The sequence below is a fragment of the Xyrauchen texanus genome, chromosome 16 (assembly GCF_025860055.1).
Source record: "Xyrauchen texanus isolate HMW12.3.18 chromosome 16, RBS_HiC_50CHRs, whole genome shotgun sequence".
Lineage (NCBI taxonomy): Eukaryota > Metazoa > Chordata > Actinopteri > Cypriniformes > Catostomidae > Xyrauchen > Xyrauchen texanus.
In genome coordinates, this window is record NC_068291.1 from 25,840,281 (window position 1) to 25,866,693 (window position 26,413).

At 41.8% G+C, this 26,413-nt stretch overlaps 1 protein-coding gene across 3 annotated transcripts in view; it reads left to right on the forward strand.

Moving 5' to 3' along the window:
• LOC127656721 (CNK3/IPCEF1 fusion protein-like) overlaps positions 1-26,413 on the forward strand; it is a 64,545-nt gene that overhangs the window by 27,670 nt on the left and 10,462 nt on the right. For 2 of the 3 annotated variants that reach the window (XM_052145195.1, XM_052145197.1), the window contains 9 exons: positions 3,550-3,591; positions 8,494-8,613; positions 10,297-10,356; positions 11,131-11,199; positions 12,008-12,127; positions 17,174-17,256; positions 23,071-23,183; positions 23,490-23,617; positions 24,616-24,649. In XM_052145195.1, the coding sequence (XP_052001155.1) occupies positions 3,550-3,591; positions 8,494-8,613; positions 10,297-10,356; positions 11,131-11,199; positions 12,008-12,127; positions 17,174-17,256; positions 23,071-23,183; positions 23,490-23,617; positions 24,616-24,649 (769 nt within the window). The remainder of the gene's footprint in view (positions 1-3,549; positions 3,592-8,493; positions 8,614-10,296; positions 10,357-11,130; positions 11,200-12,007; positions 12,128-17,173; positions 17,257-23,070; positions 23,184-23,489; positions 23,618-24,615; positions 24,650-26,413) is intronic. The other variant, XM_052145196.1, reaches the window with a different exon arrangement.

A 26,413-nucleotide genomic window follows, 5' to 3' on the forward strand; every position in this document is an offset into this window, starting at 1 on the left:
TTTTTGTGCCCTGGCGTACCAGGTGAATTTTTATGAGGTGGCTCTGAAAGACATTTTTCAATGTGGACTGAATGAGCCAACCTCATCATTCATGCCAGGTGGTCGCTGCTCTCTCAACCTGGCTCAGTTTATTGACCTCGCCCTACTGTACGCTGGTTCCTCGTTTACTGTGGGGGAGGCAGAAACTGAACCAGTGTTCCATACCAAGGCCCTCGTCCCGAAGCCTGACACGGCCCTAGCCCCGAAGCCTGACACGGCCCTAGCCCCGAAGCCTGACACGGCCCTAGCCCCGAAGCCTGACATGGCCCTAGCCCCGAGGCCTGTCACGGCCCCAGTCCCGAAGCCTGTCACTGCCCCAGTCCCGAAGCCTGTCACGGCCCTAGTCCCGAAGCCTGTCACGGCCCTAGTCCCGAAGCCTGTCACGGCCCCAGTCCCGAGGCCTGTCACGGCCCCAGTCCCGAAGCCTGACACGGCCCCAGCCCCGAAGCCTGACACGGTCCCAGTCCCGAGGCCTGGCACGGCCCCAGTCCCGAAGCCTGTCACGGCCCCAGTCCCGAAGCCTGGCACGGCCAGCGAGTCAACGCCCATGCCTGCCACGGCCAGAGAGTCAGCGCCCATGCCCGCCACGGCCAACGAGCCAGCGCCCATGCCCGCCACGGCCAACGAGCCAGCGCACATGCCCGCCACAGTCGGCGAGCCAGCGCCTGTAGCCTCGACCGTCCCCATGGCCACGTCCCCTGTTGGCCGAGGACACAAGAGAAGGAAGAGGGCCCCTTCTCCCCAGTCTCGTCTTGTGCTCAAGACCGCAGAGGTTCCCTCAGAGTCTTCCACGGCTCTGCCGGTTTCTGCTCTGCCCTCAGAGTCTTCCACAGCTCTGCCGGGTTCTGCTCCGCCCTCAGAATCTTCCACAGCTCTGCCGGGTTCTGCTCTGCCCCAGAGTCTTCCATGGCTCTGCCGGGTTCTGCTCCGCCCCAGAGTCTTCCACGGCTCTGCCGGGTTCTGCTCCGCCCCAGGGTCTTCCACGGCTCTGCCGGGTTCTGCTCCGCCCCCAGGGTCTTCCACGGCTCTGCCGGGTTCTGCTCCGCCCCCAGAGTCTTCCACGGCTCTGCCGGGTTCTGCTCCGCCCCCAGAGTCTTCCACGGCTCTGCCGGGTTATGCTCCGCCCCAGAGTCTTCCACGGCTCTGCCGGGTTCTGCTCCGCCCCCAGAGTCTTCCACGGCTCTGCCAGCCTCTGCTCCGCCCCAGAGTCTTCCACGGCTCTGCCAGCCTCTGCTCCGCCCTCAGAGTCTTCCACGGCTCTGCCAGCCTCTGCTTCGCCCCTCAGAGCCCTCGCGGCCTCCGCCTCTCGAGTCTCCCAAGGCTCCTCCTCCCAAGCCTCCCAGGGCTCCTCTCAAGCCTCCCAGGGCTCTTCCTCTCGAGCCTCCTAAGGCTCCTCCTCTCGAGCCTCCCAGAGCTCTACCTCCCAAGCCCCCCAGGGTTCTGCCTTTCAAGTCTCTCGAGCCTCCCAGAGTGCCGCCTCTCAGGGCTTCTCCTCCCGAGTCTTTCAAGGCTCCTCCTCCCAAGCCTCCCAGGGCTCCTCTTCTCGAGCCTTCCAAGGCTCCTCCTCCCAAGCCTCCCAGGGCTCCTCCTCCCAAGCCTCCCAGGGCTCCTCCTCTCGAGCCTCTCAGGGCTTCTCCTCTCGAGTCTTTCAGGGCTCCCCCTCCCAAGCCTCTCAGGGCTTCTCCTCTCGAGTCTTTCATGGCTCCACCCCTCAAGCCTCTCACGGCTTCGCCTCTCGAGTCTTTCAGGGCTCCTCTTCCCCTCGAGCCTCTCAGGGCCCCGTCCCTCGAGTCTCTCAGGGCTCCTCCTCCCCTCTGGCCTCTCGGGGCTTCGTCTCTTGAGTCTTCCAGGGCTCCTCCCCCTCCAGAGCCTCTCGGGGCTCCGTCTCTTGAGTCTTTCATGACTCCCCCCTCGAGCCTCTCGAGCCTTCCAGGGCCCCACCTCTAGAGCCTCTCGAGTCTTCCACAACCTTTTTCCCCGAGCCTCTCACGGCTCTACTCCCAGAGACTCCAGAGCTTCCTAGGGCTCCGCCTCCCGAGCCTCCTAGGGCTCCGCCTCCCGAGCCTCCTACGGCTCCTCCTCTCGAGCCTCCTACGGCTCCGCCTCCCGAGCCTCCTACGGCTCCCCCTCCAGAGCCTCCCACGGCTCCACCTCCCGAGCCCCTCACGGCTCTGCTCCCAAAGACTCCAGAGCTTTCTATGGCTCCGCCTCTCGGGCCTCCTATGGCTCTACCCCCCGAGACTACAGAGCCTGCCAGGTCGTCGCCTCGGGGACCTCCCACGGCGCCACCTCCATTGGCTCCACCTCCTGAGCCTTCCAGGCCTTCCCCCCTAAAGCCTCCTTCGGCTCCACCTCCAGAGCCTTCCAGTACCCCACCTCCAGAGACGCCTACAGTGCCGCCTCTGACGGCACCGTCTTTCACAGCTCAGCCCGGACTTCCTGACCCTCTCCCTGTCCTGTGGCCTCTTCCCTGGCCTCCGGACCCAGTCCCTGTCCTCCAGTCGCCTTCCAGACCCCCTGACCCTGTCTCTGCCCTACGGCTGCCCCCTAGATCTCCCGACCACCCGCCTGTCCGCTATGTTCCCCCAGACCTTGCCTTGATACTGCCCATTGACCCCATGGACTGTCTCATTTCCCTCTGTGCCCATTTTGTTTGTGTGTTTTGTGGGTTGTCTGTTCAGGGTTTTTTGTTTGTTGGGTTAGTCCAGCACCACTTCCTCACAACCGGCGGCCGTCAGGAGCCGTCCGTTTTAGAGGGGAGTACTGTCACGAACCCGCGCCTCGCTCCGCCCCTCGAGCTTCCACGCTCGTTCCGCCCCTCGAGCTCGCGACGCTCTTTTTGCTTGCTCGAGCCCTCACGCCCACTTTGCTCCTACTCGCTCACATGCTCAGTAGGCAATCTCCCTTCCTCGAGTTTCTCAAGCGTTTCCAATCCCCAGAACATTATGACCACCTGCACTCGCGTCATCTGCACTCCTGCACATTAGTTTCACCTGCACTCGTCTCATCACCTGTCATGGTTTACACCTGCACTCACCCCTATATATATCACTACCCTTTCGTCTCACGGGGTTGGTTATTGTATTTAGTTTCCGTGTCTTTGCCCCGCTAGTCTCGTCTAGTTTTGATCTCCTCTTGAACTCCTCTTGATTACCCCCTTAGCTTGCCAGCTCCTCGTTTCCCTAGTACCCCTGTCTACTCCCTTTGTTAGTTTACCCGCCTCTCGATCCTGTTTACCCCGGCTTTGACCCTCGCTCCCCTCGACTACTCTCCCGGATTTGCCCCCTTTACTCTCTTTGATTCCCCGGCTTTTGACCCTACGCTTCCCTCGACAACTCTTCACTGGATTTGCCCGTTTGTACTTTTGCCTGCTTTTATTGTTTTCAATAAAAGCAGTTTTTGACTTACATTGTGACTGTCTCATCTTGTGTGTGTGTGTCTGGGTTACAAGCAAACACTGTACATTTCTTGTATATGTTCTCATTTCTCTCTGTCTCTCTTCCTCTGTAGGAAACTGCTGTATTCGAAAAGGAGAAGGACGTCATCTCTTTAGTAAGGGATTATTAGTTTCTGTTTTAACTCTTACTTTCTATGGCTATGTACATACAGCATCAAAATGCAATTGTCAGTCCTGTTTGGAGTGCTAAATAATCTTTCATACAACATTTAGTTTGCGTCCTTGAATCTGATTGGACTAGCGACATTCCAAGAGTGCTAATATCAAGTATAACAGCACTAGGATGCTTCACTGTTTGCATCCCTCTGCTTGTCTGTGCTTCGGCAACATGCATCCTACTTTGGTTTGCTTTGATCGAGCTTTGGTTTCCGTTTGGAACTATTGTAAAATCATTTAGCCTTTGAAGGGACGTTAGTTGAAAACAGTGTCCTGAAATGCAGAATAGTTTAGAATAACAATTAAATCCATAAAGACAAAATGCAAAGTCTTGATATTTCCTATTGTATAATCTGCCACTATGGTTACATTTCTTGCTGATTAGAGAATGGGATTGACTTTGTTATCTGTTCATGCAGACATTATTCTGTTCTGTCTGCTGCTGTATGTACAGGGCAATTTGAGAGTCAAACCTGTTAGTAAATACTGTTGCCATTCCCATTCATGACTGTGTGAACATATCTTATGTGTCTCTTTATTCTATAAATTAAAGAAATATTCCTGGTTCAATACAAGTCAAGCTCAATCAATAGCATTTTTGGCATAATGTTGATTACCACAAAAATTACTTTCGACATGTCCCTCCTTTTCTACAAAAAAAAAGCAAAAGTCGAGGTTATAGTGAGGCACTTACAATGGAAGTGAATTGGGCCAATTTTTGGAGGGTTTAAACACAGAAATGTGATGCATATAATTTTATGAAAACACTTATTAATGCTTCTGATAAAACTTGTGTATTGCTTGAGCTGAAAAGTTGTTTAAACTGACATTTTTACAGTCATTTTAGGTTTTAGGGTTTGTTGACATTACATTGGCATGGCAACAAAGTTTAAACAAAGTAGTAAAATTGTATATAACTTTACACAGAAAAGGTTAGTATGTGATTGTATTTCTTTTCATTTCATTTTTTTATAAAGCACTTTCCAACTAGATGGTTGCTCAAAGTGCTGTACATTCATAAAAGTCAGAAAAAATAAAAACACAAATTACAGACCACATTAAACCTTCAAACAATACATCAATGCCACTTACTCAAAGGCCAAGGAATACAAATAAATTTTTACAGCTTTAAAAGTAGAAATGCTAGGAGTAGCTCTAAATTGCTCTAATTTGAAAAAGTAGCTCTTAATCACAGCATATATCTGCTTATCTAGTTTAAGATCCGGGTCAAGGACAACCCCCAAGTTTCTAACTTGACTCTGAAGATGGGCTGACCACGTACCCAGATTTGGAGCAATCTGGCTGGCCCAAAAAACATTATCTCCATCTTCCCTGTATTTAATTGTAGTAGGTGTGTGTGCCATCCAATTTTTAACCTCTTCCAAGCATGCCAATAAAGAATTAAGAATTAAAACACCGTCTCCAGATTTCATGAGCAGAAAAATCGTCAGCATAAAAATTATATGATATATATTTTCTAAAAATCATGCCCAAAGGAACCATATACAGGTGAAACTCGAAAAATTAGAATATCGTGCAAAAGTTCATTAATTTCAGTAATTCAACTTAAAAGGTGAAACTAATATATTATATAGACTCATTACAAGCAAAGTAAGATATTTCAAGCCTTTATTTGATATAATTTTGATGATTATGGCTTACAGCTTATGAAAACCCCAAATTCAGAATCTCAGAAAATTAGAATATTACATGAAATCAATAAAAAAAAGGATTTTAAATACAGAAATGTCGGCCCTCTGAAAAGTATAATCATGCATATGTACTCAGTACTTGGTTTGTGCCCCTTTTGCATTAATTACTGCCTCAATGTGGCGTGGCATGGATGCTATCAGCCTGTGGCACTGCTGAGGTGTTATGGAAGACCAAGATGCTTCAATAGCGGCCTTCAGCTCTTCTGCATTGTTTGGTCTCATGTCTCTCATCTTTCTCTTGGCAATGCCCCACAGATTCTCTATGGGGTTCAGGTCAGGCGAGTTTGCTGGCCAATCAAGCACAGTAATACCATGGTCATTGAACCAGGTTTTGGTACTTTTGGCAGTGTGGGCAGGTGCCAAGTCCTGCTGGAAAATGAAGTCAGCATCTCCATAAAGCTTGTCTGCTGAAGGAAGCATGAAGTGCTCTAAAATGTCCCGGTAGATGGCTGTGTTGACTCTGGACTTAATAAAGCACAGTGGACCAACACAAGCCGATGACATGGCTCCCCAAACCAACACAGACTGTGGAAACTGCACACTGGACTTCAAGCATCTTGGATTGTGTGCCTCTCCATTCTTCCTCCAGACTCTGGGACCTTGGTTTCCAAATGAGATGCAAAATTTGCTCTCATCAGAAAAGAGGACTTTGGACCACTGAGCAACAGACCAGTTCTTTTTTTCTTTAGCCCAGGTAAGACGTTTGACATTTGAAGCCCATGTCCAGGACCCGTCTGTGTGTGGTGGCTCTTGATGCAGTAACTCCAGCCTCAGTCCACTCCTTGTGACGCTCCCCCGCACATTTGAATGACCTTTTCCTGACAATCCTCTCCAGGCTACGGTCATCCCTGCTGCTTGTGCACCTTTTTCTTCCACACTTTTCCCTTCCACTTAACTTTCTATTCATGTGCTTTGATACAGCACTTTGAGAACATCCAACTTCTTTTGCAATTACCTTTTGAGGCTTTCCCTCCTTGTGGAGGGTGTCAATGATGGTTTTCTGCACAACTGTCAGGTCAGCAGTCTTCCCCATGATTGTGAATTCAACTGAATCAGACTGAGAGACCATTTAAAGGCTCAGGAACCCTTTGCAGGTGTTTAGCTGATTGGAGTGTGAATTTGGGGTTTTCATAAGCTGTAAGCCATAATCATCAAAATTATATCAAATAAAGGCTTGAAATATCTTACTTTGCTTGTAATGAGTCTATATAATATATTAGTTTCACCTTTTAAGTTGAATTACTGAAATTAATGAACTTTTGCACGATATTCTAATTTTTCGAGTTTCACCTGTACAAAGAAAACAACATAGGCCCTAAAACAGACCCCTGAGGAACCCCATAAGTAACAGGCAGAAGGGACGATGAAAAGTCAATGGGGCAGTGGTGGCTCAGTGGTGGAGGCTCAGGGTTACTGACCAGAAGGTCGGGGGTTCAAGCCCAGCACCACCAAGATGCCACTGTTGGGCCCTTGAGCAAGGCACTTAACTCCAGGTTGCTCTGGGGGGATTGTCCCTGTAATAAGTGCACTGTAAGTTGCTTTGGATAAAAGCGTCTGCCAAATGCATAAATGTAAATGTAAGTTGTAATTTTCTACTGAGAACACTCTATCTGCAAGATAAGAGGAGAACCATTGAAGAGCTATCCCCACCATTTTAGATAACTGCTCAATAAGACACGTATGATCTTTAGTATCAGTTGTTGCATTCAGATCAAGTAAAATTAAAGCAGCATAATTGCCTGAATCCCTAATTATAAGCAGGTCATTTACAACTCTTAAAAGAGCAGACTCTGTGCTATAACCCGTCCAAAAACCTGACTGAAATGGGTCAACTGCAATAGAACTACTTTCTCAAGAATTTTTGACAGTTGCTTAGAAATAGGCCGATAATTCTTCAGCTCCACCGGATCTAAACTTGGCTTCTTAATAAGCGGTTAAGTCATGCTTAAAATACTGAGGAACAATTCCTTTCCGAGGCTACTATTAATAATGGCAGTAATGCTGGGGCAAAAATCCTCTACCATCTCCTTTAGAAGTCGTGGCGAAACGACATCATAACAGGACAATGATGGCCTTATGTGCATTATGATGTCTTTAACTGCTGACACTGATACATCCTCAAATCGATGAAATGTGCTAACACGAACAGTTGTCTCTGCTGCATCAATAACTTGTATGGAAACATTTGCTCTAAAGTTACTTTGCTATCAAAATAGTTTAAGAACATTTCACATGTGCTTACAGAAGGGGTTAAAACTAAGCCCTCCAGCCAGGTTAATATTCTATTTATAGTTGAAAACAATATCCTTGGATAGATTTGGTTCTGCTCTATGATCCTAGAAAAAGAACTTGCTCTTGCAGTGTTTGCAGTCATCTGATATTTTCTCAAACTCTCCCTTAAAATTTGGAGTTAGACATATAATCCATCTTTCCTCCATTTCTGCTTGGCTTTCTTACTTTCCTGCCTGAAGGCACAGATATAATTATTAAGCCAAGGCTCTGGAGTTATATTTAATTTCTTGACTCTGTATGGAGCAACAGAGTCAAGAATATCCATACACACAGAGTTGAACCGAGTCACCAGCTCCTCAGGGCCCACATAAGGAGGTGGGGACTCGATAAAGCTGATTGATGTGGACGATATAAAAAAATTCACAGCTGTAGATGTGTTTATAAGATGAGAGCGAGACTGAACAGGCTGAAGGGTCATACTAAATCATACTAAAATCATGTTTACACACATATTGTGAAATGGCTTTTTTAAAGAAAAGGAGGGATTTTGAGTCAAATAAAATGTTTGTGCAAATCAATATTATGCTACAAATGCTTGTATTGAACCTGGAATATTCCTTTTAATAGATAAAATAGTTTATTATTTTTAGATTTCATCGCTAAGTCTTTCTAGTTATTTTTTGTTAATCCATTTGTCTTAATCCATATTTATATCAGAATTGTTAATATAAAAACTGTAAATTTTATTACTGTAATATTTCAATGTAGTAGTTCTGAGTTCTGACTTCTCATTAGGCTTCATTACTTTAGAAACGGTGTGCCATCTTTAATTAACCTGATGATAAGATTTGTTTTTCTCTTACTTTTTCCATCCCTCCCTCTGTCTCTATCCTGCAGTGTCGTCAGTTGCAATCAGTATGTGATGAGATTTTGACTGTCAGTCCAGTGTCTCTTCTTACCCATACTGCACAGCTGGAAAGTGTTGACCTGGTCCCAATCTCACCAGGAGACCACGTGGTAATGCTTCTTATCAATTAAAACTAATTCATCTCCATCTATCTCACCCTATCTCCATGTTGTCCAATTCCCTAACCTTTTTGTTCTCTGACTTTCGGAAGAACAATATTAAAGGGTTAGATCACCCAAAAATGAAAATCTCTCCCAGATATGTATGACTTTCCTTTTTTTATAAGCACATTTCAGCTCTGTTTGTCCATACAATACAAGTGAATGGGTGCCATCAGGCTGCTGGCTATTTGTCATTCCAAAAGCATATTTAGGCAGCATAAAAGTAATCCACATGACTCCAGTCAATCAATGAATGTCTTTAGAAGCAAATCGATTGGTTTGTGTAAAAAAATTAATCAATGAATAAAACTTTATTAACTAGCTTCCTGCCAGCAGTCGACGCATCATGTGACGTAAGCACAATGGAGTGTTCACTCAAGAAGTCAGAAGCGTGCACTTTGTATACAACAGAGGAATGAACGTCACTCAAGGGTTAGGTCATTTCAAACAGCAATCCAACGCTAAAAATAATTATTGATTTGTTTCTTACACCAACCTATTGGTTTGCTTCAGAAGACATTAATTGATCTTTGACTGGAGTCATGTGGATTACTTTTATGCTGCCTAAATATGCCTTTTGGAATGACAAAAAGCCAGCAGCTTGATGGCACCCATTCACTTGCATTGTATAGACAAACAGAGCTGAAATGTGCTCATAAAAATCTTTGGTTCTGCTGAAGACATCTGGGATGGCTTAATGGTAAGTAAATCATGAGAGAATTTTCATTTTTGGGTGAACTATTCCTTTACTGTAATGTAATCTTCCAAACTTAAAATTGTGAAATAATTCGGATAATTTGCTATTTTTTTTATTTGCTCCTTGATTTTACAATTGTCAAACAACTAATCACACTTTGTATGGAGGTACAGTTGAGTTCAAATAAAATGCTTGCTCAATGCTCTAAATTGGACACAAACACAAATTAGCTTCTGGTGTCTGTGAACTAATAAATTATTAATTTAAAATGTTTTTCATTGGTTCAAATTGGCCCTGATTTGTTTAACACCCATAATTTTAAATGTGTTCCTTTGTTTTGTGTGCTTGAGTACAAAATACACAGTCCAAGTTGCATGCATAAATTAGTTTAGAAAGTTCACATTAGCCAATTATTTTCCACCAACTATTGATGGAAACACAATAAGGGATTTTCCATTTTTAGAAAGCTTGTAAGGTCTGTCATGCTGCTATCATTGATGTACATTTGGAAAATAGGGCTATCAATTCAGTTAGCCTGAGGCTAGACCACCCTGGCTCATTATGTCTTAAGCAGGAGGCTTGAACATATGTGCAGTACATTTTCAGCTCAAATCAATATTACTCGGGTCCGGCTTAGGTTGACATCTGATATTGTGGTCGATTCATTGATCAGTACTGGTTTGAACATGTTCACTCAGTTCTCCATTCTCTTGGAATTTCCTTCCATAAGATACTCTGATCTAGTTGGTAGTAGGACTAAATGTTAGCATGTTAACTTCACAGGCATATTAAAGTGGACCAGCATTGCCCACAGAGCAATTAGCAACCCTGATTTTCAGCTCCTATATAAAGCCCAATATCAATCCATTACATTGCAGTTTAGCTGACATCTGAGATATTCTTGGCTTGATATTCACATTATGTCTTTCACATAGGGAATTGAGATCACCACCACAGGATCCAGAAATCATTTTGTCTCTGGAACAGCATCTGAGGTAGGACAGTTTGATGGTACCCCAGCACTTCATGTCTTTTACCAAGAAAGAAAAGCGTTATTCTTTTCTCTTAATGTACATTTAAGTATTTATTCTGGGAGTAATTTAAGGTTGTTCAGGCATAAACAGACTTGTGTTTGAAGTCTGCAGTGGATTTAGGTCTATCTCTTAAATTAGTTGACTTGAAATGGAATTGACCCAAACTAGCTGAAATGACATGCACTGACATGCAGCACTTGAAGCTAAAGCTAAAGCTGAAGATACTACTATAACTTCCTGTGGATAACGTGAGTTAGGTTAAAGGTGTCTGGACTCAAAACGAGAATCTTGAGTGTAATATTTTAAATGTTTCCTGCTCAATTTGCCTTCCTACAGGGAATGACCATAAAAAGAGAAAAAAGGCTTTTTGTTAAATGATGCTTGAAATAGCCCTCTACAGTGACAAAAACAGGGGAAGAGGGGAGCTATGCTTTCCCCCACATATTCTCATGCACACACACAAAGAAACAAATGTTTACTTGGCAATCGAAATGGGGACATACCAAAGAATTGAGGATGTCCTCTGTGTCCCCAAAGGGAAGTTGGGTCATATTTAGCTAATTTCTGGGGGGAAATGATTTGTACAGCTTCTTCTGCACAACTTCTTAACTACAAAAGCACATTCCTTTTGTAATATTCAGTTTTATTTTGCTTTTTTTTTTAGCCTGTCATACTGTTTAAGAATGCTTTAACACTTTTATGTTGTTTTCCATAATCATGAATCCTGTCTTGCAGTCTCCCACAGAGTTCTGTGAGAAGATTTTAGAAGGAGATGAGGTCATTGAGGTCAACGGCCAGATAGTGGTGAGTGTCAACAATTCAGTGCTAATGATGGTTAACGGCACCGAAAGTGATATGTTGTGTTATTTACATAAAGATGCTGTAAGAAAGAAAATTAGACATGATTTCTAATGAGTGTGGCTGAAGCCCATCTATTTTATGACCTGCCCTCTATTGCTGTGCTGTCTTTAGTCCACTTAAATTGGACTATTGGATAGTTTGTGGCCGAGTGTCTTATAATTACTGAACAACAAATACAAGAAAAACTATGCTTATTTCAGAAAAATTGATTCTTCAAAAAAAGTCTACTGTAACTTTGATGCTTCTTGACAGTCAACCTTAAAACATTTAGAATGTAACAGGGCTGGAACAAAACATGTTTGGAGGATGATGTTTTCAATTATAATGCTGAGTTATTCTACCAGAATTCAAATTCAAATTAGGAAAGATTTGAATACCAAGTGTGAACATTTTTTAAATATACTCTGACAAGATTGGAATAATGAAGCACTTTAGTGTTAGAATTTTAGTTAGTGACATTATAATTTATAACTATTGGTACTTTGCAAGGCAGTAACCACATATTTAGGTTTTGGGATAATAATGTAATACTCGGCCATTGAAAAACCCACACTTGTTGATCTCTAATATGAATATTGGGGGCGACATGACCTCCTATGATGGTCTCCCAATGTCTATGATGTTACGACCCTTTTGCTTTGAGGTGGGAAAATATGATTTCTCTTTTTAAATAAAATGCTAAAAAAAAACTCTTTTTTTATTCTCTCATTTATTCATGCAATGTAAATGAAATGTAAACTTCCAAATCCAGGTTGGCTGGAGCAGAACAAACCTTGTTCAAAAACTTGAGGAGAATCCAAATGGAGTAACTCTGGTTCTAAGAAAGGTTCCAGGGTTCCTGAAACAGAAAGAGAGCCGAGCCAAATCTGAGGTACAGACTTTAAACTGTGGATTAGGAATAGAGTTTCATTCTTTATCCCATCAACATATGTCAATTTAACCCTTGTGCGACCTTCAGGTCATTTTTGTCTTTTTCATATTTGTTTTTTCTATCATTTTGGTTGGTTTATCAGATTATGTTTTTTGAAAATGTAAAAATGCAGAACGTTTTCTGTGAGGGTTAGGTTAAGGTTTAGGGGATATAATATAATGTTTGTACAGTATAAAAACCATTATGTGTATGGAGATTCGTCATAAAACATGAAAGCCCAACATTCTAAGGTCGTGAGTGTTTTTTTAATCTGGCACAAAAAATAATAATGCATCAAAATCAATGTTGTTGCTAATCATTGACATATCCCAGACTGTGATAATCCCCCAAAAAAGTCCCCGTAGCATTTAGTATATGGAAATTATTATTATTTTTTTGGTGTTTTTCATAAAAAACAATAGTGGCATTATATAAACAAACTGGCATTTAAAGAGTTAAAATCCTGAAAATTAATGAATATTTGGTAGTTATGATCAGAAATGATTTTGGTTAAAAAAATAATTAAAAGTGGAAAATAATATTAATATATAATTTTATTATGGCAGTTTTTTGACATGGACATTTTTGTCCTTGAAGGAACTCTGAGTAACTTTTTTTATTGAAGGATTAAGCATTTGTTAAATACTTTTTGATTATGGGCCCTATTTTAAGTGCACAAGCACTAATTGCAGTGCAATGCCTTAACTCATAAGCCCAAAGTTAATGGGCATGGCTATGAAGTTTTGTGTTTTTGTGTAAGCGTGCGCTAAGTCTAGGCGCAAGTGGGTTTGGCAAAATCGTGCACAAGGCACTAATTGGGTCAATGGAGGTTCCTCTCTGGAACCATCTCTGTCCTATTATACAGTCCATTCCCTGTCAAGCACCAGTAATATATACAAAGACAGTATATTCATAAGAAGTTGGCATTGTAAATGGACTGTATGCAATTAATTGAAAGAATAAAAATATGGATTTACATTATTTTGTGCAACTTTGTTAAATGGGACATTTTCCTTTTGTACGCATGGAAAATGTGGTCCAGGATATGGATGTAGGCTCTGTTAAATTACAGAAAAGTATTATTAATAATTTTCATCTACTGACACACAAATAGTGGCTACTACTAACAGTGATTGTACACGCTTCACTTCTACCTGTAGAAATTGATTTTGAAAAATGAAATTCATTTATAGAAATACAAAAATGAAACCAAACATATTTCTAAATTCAAATTACACTTCAAACGAAACGAAAATATAATCAAAATAACAAAGTGGTTAAAAAAACATACCAAATCCAAAAATTTTACTCTCTCCTTCCAAAACTCCTTTTGCAGTGACTTGAAAATATACATAGCACGGTGTCCGTTAGCCAGTAATTACCACATTAAAACAACCTTGTGTTGCCATCTTCTAGAGGAGAAAGGCACCATGATATTATGTGAATCTCAAGTTGAAGAGAAACACTGGACACGTTTCACTTCACTTTGAAAGTAAAACACTTTTGTGCTGCTATGAAAAATCGGAGGAAATAGTCATAATTAAAAGAGCCAAGTATATTAGCCAAGGTGAGAAATTATTTAATATAACCTAACTATTTGTTATTTTAATATTCCTTTTTAAACAAAAATACATATTTTTTTGCTTTGATCTATCTTGAAAAAGTTTTTGAATTAGACTAATTCCATGATGGGGGTTTTTATTTTATATTTTTATGGAAAAGCAACTATAATGAACAAATGTTTATCGTTCATTTGACTTGATTGCCATTATTATATTGCATTATTATGCATAGTCCATCACATTAAGAATAGCACAAAATAAACAGCGAAATTAACTTTTTTACAGTTTGTCTGTCAAACAATAAAAAACAATTTTATTCAACAAACAGCTTCAACAGCGATCGTAAAGGACATTATTTGATGTTCTGTTCTTTAAGAATTTGGCAATCTCCAAACTGCAAATGCAGGAACTGAATTTTGACTTTCCGCTGAGTTAAGAGGTTGTATTGAAACATCTTAACGCAATGACCAAATTCGTAAGAAAAAGCTAATTGTGCTTTGTGCCACTTAATTTACATACAATACACCCACAGTTTGCGTGCCTACATCCACAGTAATGCTAACACTCCCACCCACGCCATTTGCTCCGGCACGAAAATTGCACTTAGAATTAGCGCTCTCGTGAAAATAGGATAAGACGCAGTGCACAGTCATAGCATGTAGTGCTTATATATAGAGAGTCCTATATATTTTCTAATTTAAACATGGAGAATGTTAATATTTCTTAAAATAATTTTATTCTACACTGGTAGCTTAGCTCAACAATACTGCAATTAGTTTTGTACCCTGCAGGGTCATTTCAAAGTATTTTTGACAGGTAGCCTACAATAGACTACAGATATATAGATGCTGCCAGCATTTTATACTGTTGGGTCATTTAGCGGTTGCTTTGCAACAGATTTATTGATGTCACATGTTGACACGACACTCATGGTTTTGCTTGTTTGATGAGCAATACACACATTTCCTCTTTGTGATTTCCTCTTTTAAAATCAGTACCATTCCATAATTTTCAAAAGAAAGAGAAATCAGATTTTTTTGTTTAACTGGGACGATTGTCATGACAACAGTGACTTCCTATCCATTCTCCAAAGACATATCTTCAAGTCTCTGTGACTGCAAGCACATACATAAACAAATACGCATACTCAAATATACCATATTTGCCTGGATCGTTTTGATTTGTTATGTGTGTGTGTGTGTGTGTGTGTGTGTGTGTGTTTGTATTTCTGTTGGCTATATGTGTGTGTGTTACCAGCGGGAAGTTTTTAATGTAGCAGTCATGTGGCTTTTAAAATTATTGGGTCTCTTGATGACCCTGAGGGATTGATCCACGGGACTGTGCATACACAGACACACACAAACACACACACACGCACGCACACACAAGCACAGACATTCTTGTATATATGGTTTACTAGGATTTTTCATAGACATAATGGTTTTTGTACTGAGCTAACTACAGTATATTTTCTATCCCCTAACCCTATCCCTAAACCTAACCCTCACAGAAACCTTTTGCCATTTTAACATTTAAAAAATATATACATATATATTATGTTTATTATGTTTTTTAAGTCATTTGAATTTCAGGGACACTTCTCACAATTATAGCATAATGCTCTGACAGTTACCAGTTTGTGACCTAAAAAATATTTTTGTAAACTGTATATACCAAAACAAACACAAAACACACACTGCTGTTGAATTCTGTTGTTTTAAAAACGGCCTGGCCATAAAAAAGTCTCCATTTGGATTTAAGCAGATACTTAAGAGCCTATGAATGGATCATTATTGCAGTGATTAATATGTTTCAGCTGGCAACAATTCTTTTAAACCTAACTTATGCAGTGTGTAGCTTCTCATTTCTTAAACAACCATTTCAGAAGACGTATCCTGTGGTCGTGAAAAGATGTTACCGTGTTTCAGAAGGGGCAAATTATTAGCCTGCATCAAGACAAGAAATTAACTAAGGTGACTGAAATCACTGGAATTGGGTTAAGAACTCTCCAACACATTATTAAAAACTAGAATTATAGTGGTGAACCGTTAGCTTCGCAGAAGGAATTTGGCCTGAAAAAATGTTGAATGATCGTGATCACTAAAACTCTTGGTGAAGTCACATCGTAAACAATCGACAGTAGAACTCACGGCCATGTTGAAAGTAAGAGCATTTCCACATGCACAATGCAACGAGAACTTAAAGGATTGGAACTAAACCGCTGTGTGGCCACAAGAAATCCAGGCTAATAAAAAAAATGACTTTAATTTGCTAGGGAGTAGAAAGATTGTATTGTGGAGCAATAGAAAATGGTAATGTGGTCTGATGAGTCCATATTTATCCTATTCCAAAGCGATGAGCGCGTCAGGGTAAGAAGGGAAGCACATGAAGCATTGCTCCCATCATGCATAGTGCCCACTTTACAAGCCTCTGGTTGGTCAGGTCTAGGCTCATTAATGTTATGCTGCATTAAAATTAATTCAGCTAACTACCTGAATGTACTGAATGACCAGGTTATCCCATTCATGGATTTCTTTCTTCCCTAATGGGACGGGCATATTCCAGGACGACAATGCCAAGATTCATTGGGCTCAAATTGTGAAAGAGTGGTTTAGGGAGGCATGCGGAATCATTTTCACACATGAATTGGCCACCACAGAGTCATGAACTTAACCCCATTTGAAGCCTTTGGGATGTGCTGAAGAAGACTTTACGGAGTAGTTCAACTCTCCCGTCATCAATACAAGATCTCTGCCAAAAATGTATGCAACTCTACACGGAAATAAATGTTGTGATGTTGCATAAGGATGTCGAAACAATGCCACAACGAATGCGTGCTGTAATCAAAGCTAAATTCGATCCAACAAAATATTTCAGTATGCAACTTTTTTTTGGCCAGGCAGTGTAATAACCATTTTATATTTTCGATGCCATAAGCCTACACCTAACATCACAGAAACATTTCTAAATTTTTATATTTTAATTAAGGCATATTTATTAGGTTTTTACATTTATTATCATTGCCTCACAGGGACTGTTGGCTGGTCCCCATAATGAAGGTGAATTCAGGCCTTAAAATCCTTGTGGGATCATTTGGTCCCAACAATGTACTTTCCCTCACACTTTTAATTAGAATCTAAATGAGGACTGATTATAGACTTCTATTGTTTTAAAGCTAATAATTAAAGCTAGTAATTACTATAACCCTAAACCCTAGAGTTTTAACAAACAGTATTTGCTTTATTTATTCATCAATTTTCCAATTGATGACCTTCAGGAATGTCCCCAAAGGGAGGTTTTGTCAGACTTAGCTAATCTTTGCAGACAATTTTGTCTCCAAACTATAGCTAAGTACATACACATGCAACAACAGTGATAAACATATAGTCCCACTCGGGACTAAACATGAATCTAAGGTAACAGCATCATCGATTCTTTCTTTCAGAGGGAGGAAGAAGAGGATAAAGAGAAAGCCAGACATTCTCTTTTAGGGAGGGTAGCTGCCTCTGTCCGTTCTCTGTCCTTCAGGTGAGTTTGGCCATCTCACTTAATTTTCCTCAAACATTTCCTCTTGTTACTGCACTTTACATAATTTTAGGCTGTGTAGAGCCATTTAAAGCCTCTTTCATGGTGTTAATGTTTAAGCATCACTGAGTGGGAATTTTGTTTTGGTATTTAAAGCTTTTATTTAAGGGATAATGTAGTCAGTTATTATTGCAAGCAGGGTGATCAGCACTTGTATCAACCTGTAGGGATTTATTCTGCCATAATACCCTGATGACTGTACATTATTCACACTTATTACATGGGTATGTACCAAATAATAAATAAATGGACTGAAAATATTGATTGTATTATAAATTATTTTATTACATGAGAAGAGAGAGAGCACTGAGTGCTATGAGAGACTATCACAGTAGGAGATTGTTTGTCAGGTACAAATATAGGGAACAACGGGGCTAAAGACACGCCTTAAGAACCTTGACACTTTAGCCCCTGCAACAGGGGGGCTTTTTACCCAAAATGCTATCCTTTCACTTATCTGACAGTTATTAAAAGCACTTGATATAATCACCTTAAAACAAAACTTAAAATGACAAATAAGAATTTTGTCTCAATTAAAATTAATAAATGTGATAATTCAGGGATTCTCATTAGCTACATTAATTTACAACATTTAAAAAATTATTACTAATTACAGTAGATCAAATTGCCTCAAAATCAAACTTTAAACAGTACCTGTAATGGTCTCATGGATCAGGAATATTTTACAGTGTTTAGTGAACCAACAGGTGTTACAAAAAGTATTTTAGTAATTTTTGTTACTGTTTTGGGAGAAAAAAAATCAAAAGTGCCTTTCAACTCTGTGGGCCTTTAGCCCCGTTGTACCCTGCAGTTTAGCTGTCATCATACCAAAAAAACAATATATATATATATATATATATAATAACACCAGAATGCAGCAATCTGAATGAAATAATCCAGAGAGTCGTGTAATAAATTAAGTAAACCTTTCAAAATGAACATGTGAACGCATGCTACTTTAAAGCATTTATTATTCAAAATCGTGATTAACGCATTTACTGGTAATAAACGTCATGGTTACTGTCATAAACTCCATTCCCTGAGGGAGGGAACGAGACGTTGTGTCGAATGAAGTGACACAAGGGGTCTTCCTTGGACTCCGAATCGTACCTCTGAACCTGAGAAAAGGCCAATGTCAAGTTGGCAGACAGAATTTGCATGCCCCGCCCCGGACATACGGGTATAAAGGGAAGCAGGGCAGCGAATGCCAGACAGGATTTTGCACTGAGGAGCCGAAAATGAAGCAAGGCCATTTACAGTGCTAGGCCTAGTGCTGTGGCAGGAGGGACACAATGTCTTGTTCCCTCTCTCGGGGAACGGAGGTTACAGCAGTAACCATGACGTTCCCCTTCTGTCACTCACTCGACGTTGTGTCGAATGAAGTGACACAAGGGGTCCATAGAAAAGCGCCACGCACTGACCGTGTTACGTGACTGTCGAAACAGGTGCACAGCAGGCTATTGCATGCTAGAGGCGCCTGTGCTGGCTACACGTAGCCCTCCCTAACGCCCCCAACTCCTTTTTTTTCTTTTTTTGCATACAAACCTTAGGTTTCCAGCACCCCTGAAAAGGTGTTAAATGCCTAGCATGGGAGAAAGCCCAGCAGCCGCGTCCTTCTATCTCACTATGTCTCTCACATAGGACTTAAAGCAGCTGGGGCCTATCTTAAGTCGGTTAAGGCGGTCTTTCCACGGGGGGAGCAGGAGATAGCATGTCGGGAGCAGGAGGATGTCCCGAGGCTAGGGTGCTGAGAGAAAACTTGAACCCCTTACCCTGCTCTGCGCACCCAGCAGGGGGCAGATTTAGAGACTGAGGAAGAGGCCTAAGGGGGCGTCTTCAGAACTTGTCAGTGCTGGCGTGCCGTGGTAGCTGTCTGGTCCGCAAATTTCCTGTTCTTTCAGGAGAGAAAGACCCTGCAGGAGGCAACTTCCTGCCCAGTTTTAGGGGGAGGTACTGCGTGGCAAATACACCATGAGGGTTGTGAAGCCGGACGTGGGATATGGCGCGGTGGTAGGTCCAGCCTAATGAGGGGGGATTCTACAAGCACAGTGGCCGGGGCATCAGGGGGCCCACGAGGATGCCACACTTCTAGTAGAGTCTGCACGAACCCACAAGGGGATGGGCATGGCCTGGGCGTGATAGGCTAAGGCAATAGCCTCAACGACCCAGTGGGCTAACCTCTGTTTGGAGACGGCGTTCCCTTTCCGCCGTCCACCAAAGCAGACAAAGAGCTGCTCAGAACACCTAAAGCTTTGCATGCGGTCCAAATAGATACGCAAAGCACGCACCGGACACAGCAACGAAAGGGCTGGGTTTGCCTCCTCCTGAGGCAGCGCTTGCAGGTTCACGACCTGGTCCCTGAAAGGGGTCGTAGGAACCTTGGGCATGTAGCCCGTTCGGGGTCTCAGGATAACGTGAGAAAGCACCGGACCGAACTCCAGGCAGGTGTCGCTGACAGAGAACGCTTGCAGGTCTCCAAGCCTTTTGATGGATGCTAACGCGATCAGGAGGGCCGTCTTCAGGGAGAGGGCCTTGAGCGCGACTGAAGCTCAAAGGGGGGCCTCTGAAGACCCGAGAGGACCACTGAGAGATCCCAAGAGGAGAACAGGCTAGGCCGGGGAGGATTCAGTCTCCAGGCGCCATTCAGGAACCTGATAATCAAGTCGTGCTTACCAAGGGACTTGCCATCTACTGCGTCGTGGTGTGCTGCGATACACACACCTTCAAGGTGGAGGGGGACAGCCTCCCCTTCAGCATCTCCTGCAGGAATAGAAGCACTGACCGAACTGCGCATCTCTGCGGGTCTTTGCCTCGGGAAGAACACCAATTCGCGAACAAGTGCCACTTTAGGGCGTAGAGTTGCCTGGTGGAGGGGGCTCTGGCTTGAAGAAAGAAAGCGCTGTCGAAACGCCCAGGGGCGTGAACTGCACAGTGTGCAAAGAGAGACGCCAGCTGGAAATGCGCCGTGCGGATCCAACAGCAATGCTTCTCACTGGTAGAGGTGAGTGGAACAGGAGTGAAACTCAGCTGCTTGCTGCACAACCATTCGGCTCTGAAGAAAAATTCTGACTGGCATTCGGTGCCCCGCTTCCCTTTATACCCGTATGTCCTGGGTGGGGCATGCAAATTCTGTCTTCTAAATTGACATTGGCCTTTTCTCAGGTTCAGAGGTAACCACTTTTTTGGTTTTCACACTTTAAGTATTAAACTGCACTTGGGTTCTACACTTCATTGTCTTTGTCTGCCTGTCATTGCCAGCTTTTGTTACAGCATTATTGTAACATTTTGTTTTAATGTCTTTCCTAAGAAGGAAATAAGTGCATTTTGATAGGAAAAGTAGTATAGATTGTAAGGCCCTTTCCCCCCTACATTCCCAGTGCTTTTCCTTTAGTAACTTTCTAGATGAGAACTCTCGACTCAAAGAAGTACCCTAGAGACGCCATCTATCGACCATTTTTCTTGTGACGTTATTTGCACGCATGATTCAAAAGCAACAACACCTGAGTGTCAGAGTTACACTTTAGTTAGGGCTGTTTTACACAAGCTTTGGCAGCATCCACAAAATGTAGGCAACTGCCTAATCAGTTACAAACGACAGCATTTTTGAATTAACGGAATTATAAAGGAAATTAGTCTCTGAACAGTTTAAAAAGCACCTTATTTCATCCTACCTCCTTATACAGCCCCCTGAAGGCAGCATTTTCCCGTTCTTGGACATGGTCTGTGACTGTTTTGTTGCAGTTTAGTGTGTGTGGAGCTCCGTGCTGCTTTAGCCACAGTGAGAGGAGAAGGGAGGCGGTCAGCACACACTGAACTCAGTGGACAACATGTTGAAAGCACTATAAACCTATTCATCAACACAATCTTTTACAATAAAGTCTTTTATGACTCAACATAAATTACTGTACTGAAATACACTAATTATTTGACTTAAAAAATACATCTTTATAAGAGCTACCACACATGTAAACTAGATTTTGTGACGGTTTATTGTAAAAGCGTCCAATTACCCTTTATCGATAAACATCTGATTATATATGTCCATCATCCCTGGAAAAAATCGATGTAGTAATACAGAAATCACTTTATTTTTTGTATAGTCACAAAGTGCAAACAATACAGATGCTATGGAAACTCAAAGCATGTCAACCTATGAAGTTATACACCCCCCCCACCCCCAGCCCCAAACACACACATGTGAAATGGTTGATCCTCTTTGTATACTTTGTTGAATTTATTTTATTTCTGTTGAGGGTATTGTAAAATCCAAAGAGTAGCAGGCTAGTGGCTAGTTGTTTGCTAATGGCAACTGTGGACTCCTCTCCTTTCTCAATGCTTTGTGTGTCATAGGTTTTTGACCAATCAGAGGCTGCAGCACCTCCCAGAGTCTCCCACAGTCCCTATACGTCCCCAAAGTACCTACTCCAGAGTAAAAGCTAAAAATTCACCCGAAAACGGTTCTGAGGAACTATTTTTCCTTATGTGGGAATGCAACGAAAAGGATTAGTCCTGGGGAAAAGTACCTAAAACGGGCTTTTGTACCTGCAGTGGGAAAGGGCCTATAGAGTCAAATTTCAGCACTTTCAAATCTGCGAATAATCGTGATTAACTATAAAAAAAAAATCTGCTATTAATCATGATACAAATTGTTTAGCAACTAACAGCACTAAAAATAAGATTCACAAACCTGTTGAGAAGTCTTGCAGATAAACCATAATGCTTATTGCTGAGATATTTCTGTTTCATAATAACTGTTATTTTCCATCCTTTTATGCTCTTTTAACCTTACTGTATTAAAGAAGTGAAAATCTCTTTCTCTGCCTGTTTGTTTCATAACTGCTTTCCATGAGCTACAGTGAGGATATACGTGCACTCTGCTATCTCAGGTCTGTGTGTGTAGGCCATTTCCCACCTACAGTCCTTGTACATTTCCCTTAGTAACTTTCTAGTTGATAAATCTTATGAGGAACGGAACAACCGTGGAGACATTTCCTCTTTTGCATTCTGACTAACAGAAATAACCCCAGTAGTAATGTCATCTAGTATCAACAATTTTTCTTGTGATTTTATTTGCATGTGCGATTCAATAGCAACAACAACAAAATCAATGTAGTAATCCTGAAATCACTATATTTTCTGTATAGTCACACAGAACAAACAGTAAAGATGTTGAAATCATGCAGCAGCTCTGAACCCTCAAACACACACACACATGAAACATGTGAACCTCTTTGGATACTTTGTTGGTTTTACTTTATTTATGTTAAGGGAATTGTAAAATTAGCACAATCCTCTGAGTAGCAGGCTAGCAGCTAATTTGTTTACTAATGGCGGCTGTGGAGATCCTCTCATTTATCAAAGCTATTTGTGCGTCATAGGTTTTTGACCAATCACAGGCTGCAGCACCTCTCACAGTCCTCCACAATCCCTATACACTTCAAAAAAATACCTACCATGGAGTAGGAGCTAACATGTCCTTTAAAATGGCTTAGAAGTACGGTAGTTCCTCATGTGTAAAAGCAACAAAAAGTACAAGTCCTGGGGAAAAATGTGTGTGTACTGTACATGTGTGAACAGGACATGAATGTAGACTATAGTATGTCTGTGTATGGGTCAGCTATCATGGTATTAAAGCTGCATCTGTATGTCCCTGACTATTTATCAATCACTGTGACACTTAGGGTACTCTGTGCACATTTATAATAATTTTTCTGTATGTTGCTACATATTCTGTATATGTGTGTTTGTGTACCATAGATCAGGACCAGACGCCACACATCATTTCAGACGGGATAAATCAGCACTCTCTAAAGATCAAAGCTCTAATGGACAGCAGTCAAACACCTTAAAACGGCCAACGCCAGGGATAGGTAAAAGTCACTTACAGTACTTTCCAACTGTCAACTACCTGTCAATCAGAAAAACAGAGCTTTAAAACCTAGTAGCAGTCATCCACTAGCAGCTACCCTGGAAAATATAAATCAATCACAATTTTAAGAGCCCTCCCAAACAATGCCAGATTTGAATGGCCTTCACTGGAGAAACATGCTTATTGCCTGCAGAATGTTGTAATTAACAGCAGGGGAGACATGGCAGGACCATGCCAACCAGTGATTAAGGTCATGTAGGATTGTTCCTTTGTTTACAGATGTGTAAATATGCCTTTAATGTTGCAGACTCTCAGCGTGCAAGCCAGGACAGTTTGGAATTGGGCTCCTCCGCAGGAAGGAGGAGTCCATCCCCACAAGGGGTGGAGCTCAACAGAGGCAGCACCAGCTCCCTTCCTGATATGGCTGGACTAACTGTAACAACACACACATTTTACTTACATTAAACACACATTCATTCAGTTATATAGGCATCTGAGACAGCTGTGCACTTATCCACTGTTTTCTAGCCATTGTGAAAGATGCAAAGTTATAAGCAAAGGTCTTGGACTGTAGCTTCCAAACAGTGACAGAAATTAACATCTTTTTTTTATTCGATATAAGGTATTTGTTAGCATTAGCAGGGCTTGACAATAAAGACTGCCTGATGGCCTGGGGCCAGTGTGAGAACTGTCACTTGCCCAATCGGGCCAGTGCTGCATTTATAAAATTAGTGCAAGCAAACAAGTGTGAACAAACTCTTCTAACCATGCTCCCATGCTTGGCACATCACTTTGTTCCCCCCTTCGGGATTCCGGGAACCTAAAATGATTATGACGTTTTTTATGGGGCGTTGGAGAAGGGTACGTGCAGTCTGACGCAGCCTGTTGCTTTGGTACGCAACTGCTTGAACGTGCCTGAATCAGCAGCTTACATACACGGTTCAGTGCATGGCGTGATTGAATAGGGACCCCTTGTGTCGCTTCATTCGACACAACGTCGAGTGAGTGACAGACGGTGAATGTATAGGTTACTGTTGTAACCTCCGTTCCCTGATGGAGGGAACGAGACTTTGTGTCCCACCAACCACGACGCTGAACTGAACCACTGTAATGGGCGAACCTTATTCTCGGCTCCTAGAATATTATGAAATATGAAATGTTAGATAACCTGGGGCATCTTTGCAACATTCATGAGCTGTTTTTGTACTAAGTCCTGGTTAATGTATTTCTCTGGTTCAATACTATATAAAGGAGACTCCATAAATTGAAGAATTATTAAGATGATCTATAGCCCTTGCGCTTTTGAACATCTGTTTGGACATCTCACAATAAAGTGTTGTTAATGTGGCATATCAGATGACACCAGAAGATGTGACTATATTATATATACAACAGAGATCTACATAGTAGTGATAACTTTCTTTTTACCACAGGAAGAAATGGAGAACAAGAAGATCTCTACTAAAGGTACAACTTGGATTTATTCATTTGACTTTCACAATTAGGCTTTTTCTAGAAATTAGTTTAAAAGGATAGTTTACCCAAAATTAACTAAACATGTAAAATTACATGTTGTTTCAAACCGCATGACTTTTCTTTCATCGAATACAAAAGATGTTTCGCAAAATGTTAGCCTAAGTCACCATTCACTTCTATAGAATTTTTTCCATACATTGAAATTACAGGTGAAACTCGAAAAATTAGAATATCGTGCAAAAGTTCATTAATTTCAGTAATTCAACTTAAAAGGTGAAACTAATATATTATATAGACTCATTACAAGCAAAGTAAAATATTTCAAGCCTTTATTTGATATAATTTTGATGATTATGGCTTACAGCTTATGAAAACCCCAAATTCAGAATCTCAGAAAATTAGAATATTGTGAAAAGGTTCAGTATTGTAGGCTCAAAGTGTCACACTCTAATCAGCTAAACACCTGCAAAGGGTTCCTGAGCCTTTAAATGGTCTCTCAGTCTGGTTCAGTTGAATTCACAATCATGGGGAAGACTGCTGACCTGACAGTTGTGCAGAAAACCATCATTGACACCCTCCACAAGGAGGGAAAGCCTCAAAAGGTAATTGCAAAAGAAGTTGGATGTTCTCAAAGTGCTGTATCAAAGCACATTAATAGAAAGTTAAGTGGAAGGGAAAAGTGTGGAAGAAAAAGGTGCACAAGCAGCAGGGATGACCGTAGCCTGGAGAGGATTGTCAGGAAAAGGCCATTCAAATGTGTGGGGGAGCTTCACAAGGAGTGGACTGAGGCTGGAGTTACTGCATCAAGAGCCACCACACACAGACGGGTCCTGGACATGGGCTTCAAATGTCAAACGTCTTACCTGGGCTAAAGAAAAAAAGAACTGGTCTGTTGCTCAGTGGTCCAAAGTCCTCTTTTTGATGAGAGCAAATTTTGCATCTCATTTGGAAACCAAGGTCCCAGAGTCTGGAGGAAGAATGGAGAGGCACACAATCCAAGATGCTTGAAGTCCAGTGTGCAGTTTCCACAGTCTGTGTTGGTTTGGGGAGCCATGTCATCGGCTGGTGTTGGTCCACTGTGCTTTATTAAGTCCAGAGTCAACGCAGCCTTCTACCAGGACATTTTAGAGCACTTCATGCTTCCTTCAGCAGACAAGCTTTATGGAGATGCTGACTTCATTTTCCAGCAGGACTTGGCACCTGCCCACACTGCCAAAAGTACCAAAACCTGGTTCAATGACCATGGTATTACTGTGCTTGATTGGCCAGCAAACTCGCCTGACCTGAACCCCATAGAGAATCTATGGGGCATTGCCAAGAGAAAGATGAGAGACATGAGACCAAACAATGCAGAAGAGCTGAAGGCCGCTATTGAAGCATCTTGGTCTTCCATAACACCTCAGCAGTGCCACAGGCTGATAGCATCCATGCCACGCGCATTGAGGCAGTAATTAATGCAAAAGGGGCACAAACCAAGTACTGAGTACATATGCATGATTATACTTTTCAGAGGGCTGACATTTCTGTATTTAAAATCCTTTTTTATTATTGATTTCATGTAATATTCTAATTTTCTGAGATTCTGAATTTGGGGTTTTCATAAGCTGTAAGCCAGAATCATAAAAATTATATCAAATAAAGGCTTGAAATATCTTACTTTGCTTGTAATGAGTCTATATAATATATTAGTTTCACCTTTTAAGTTGAATTACTGAAATTAATGAACTTTTGCACGATATTCTAATTTTTTGAGTT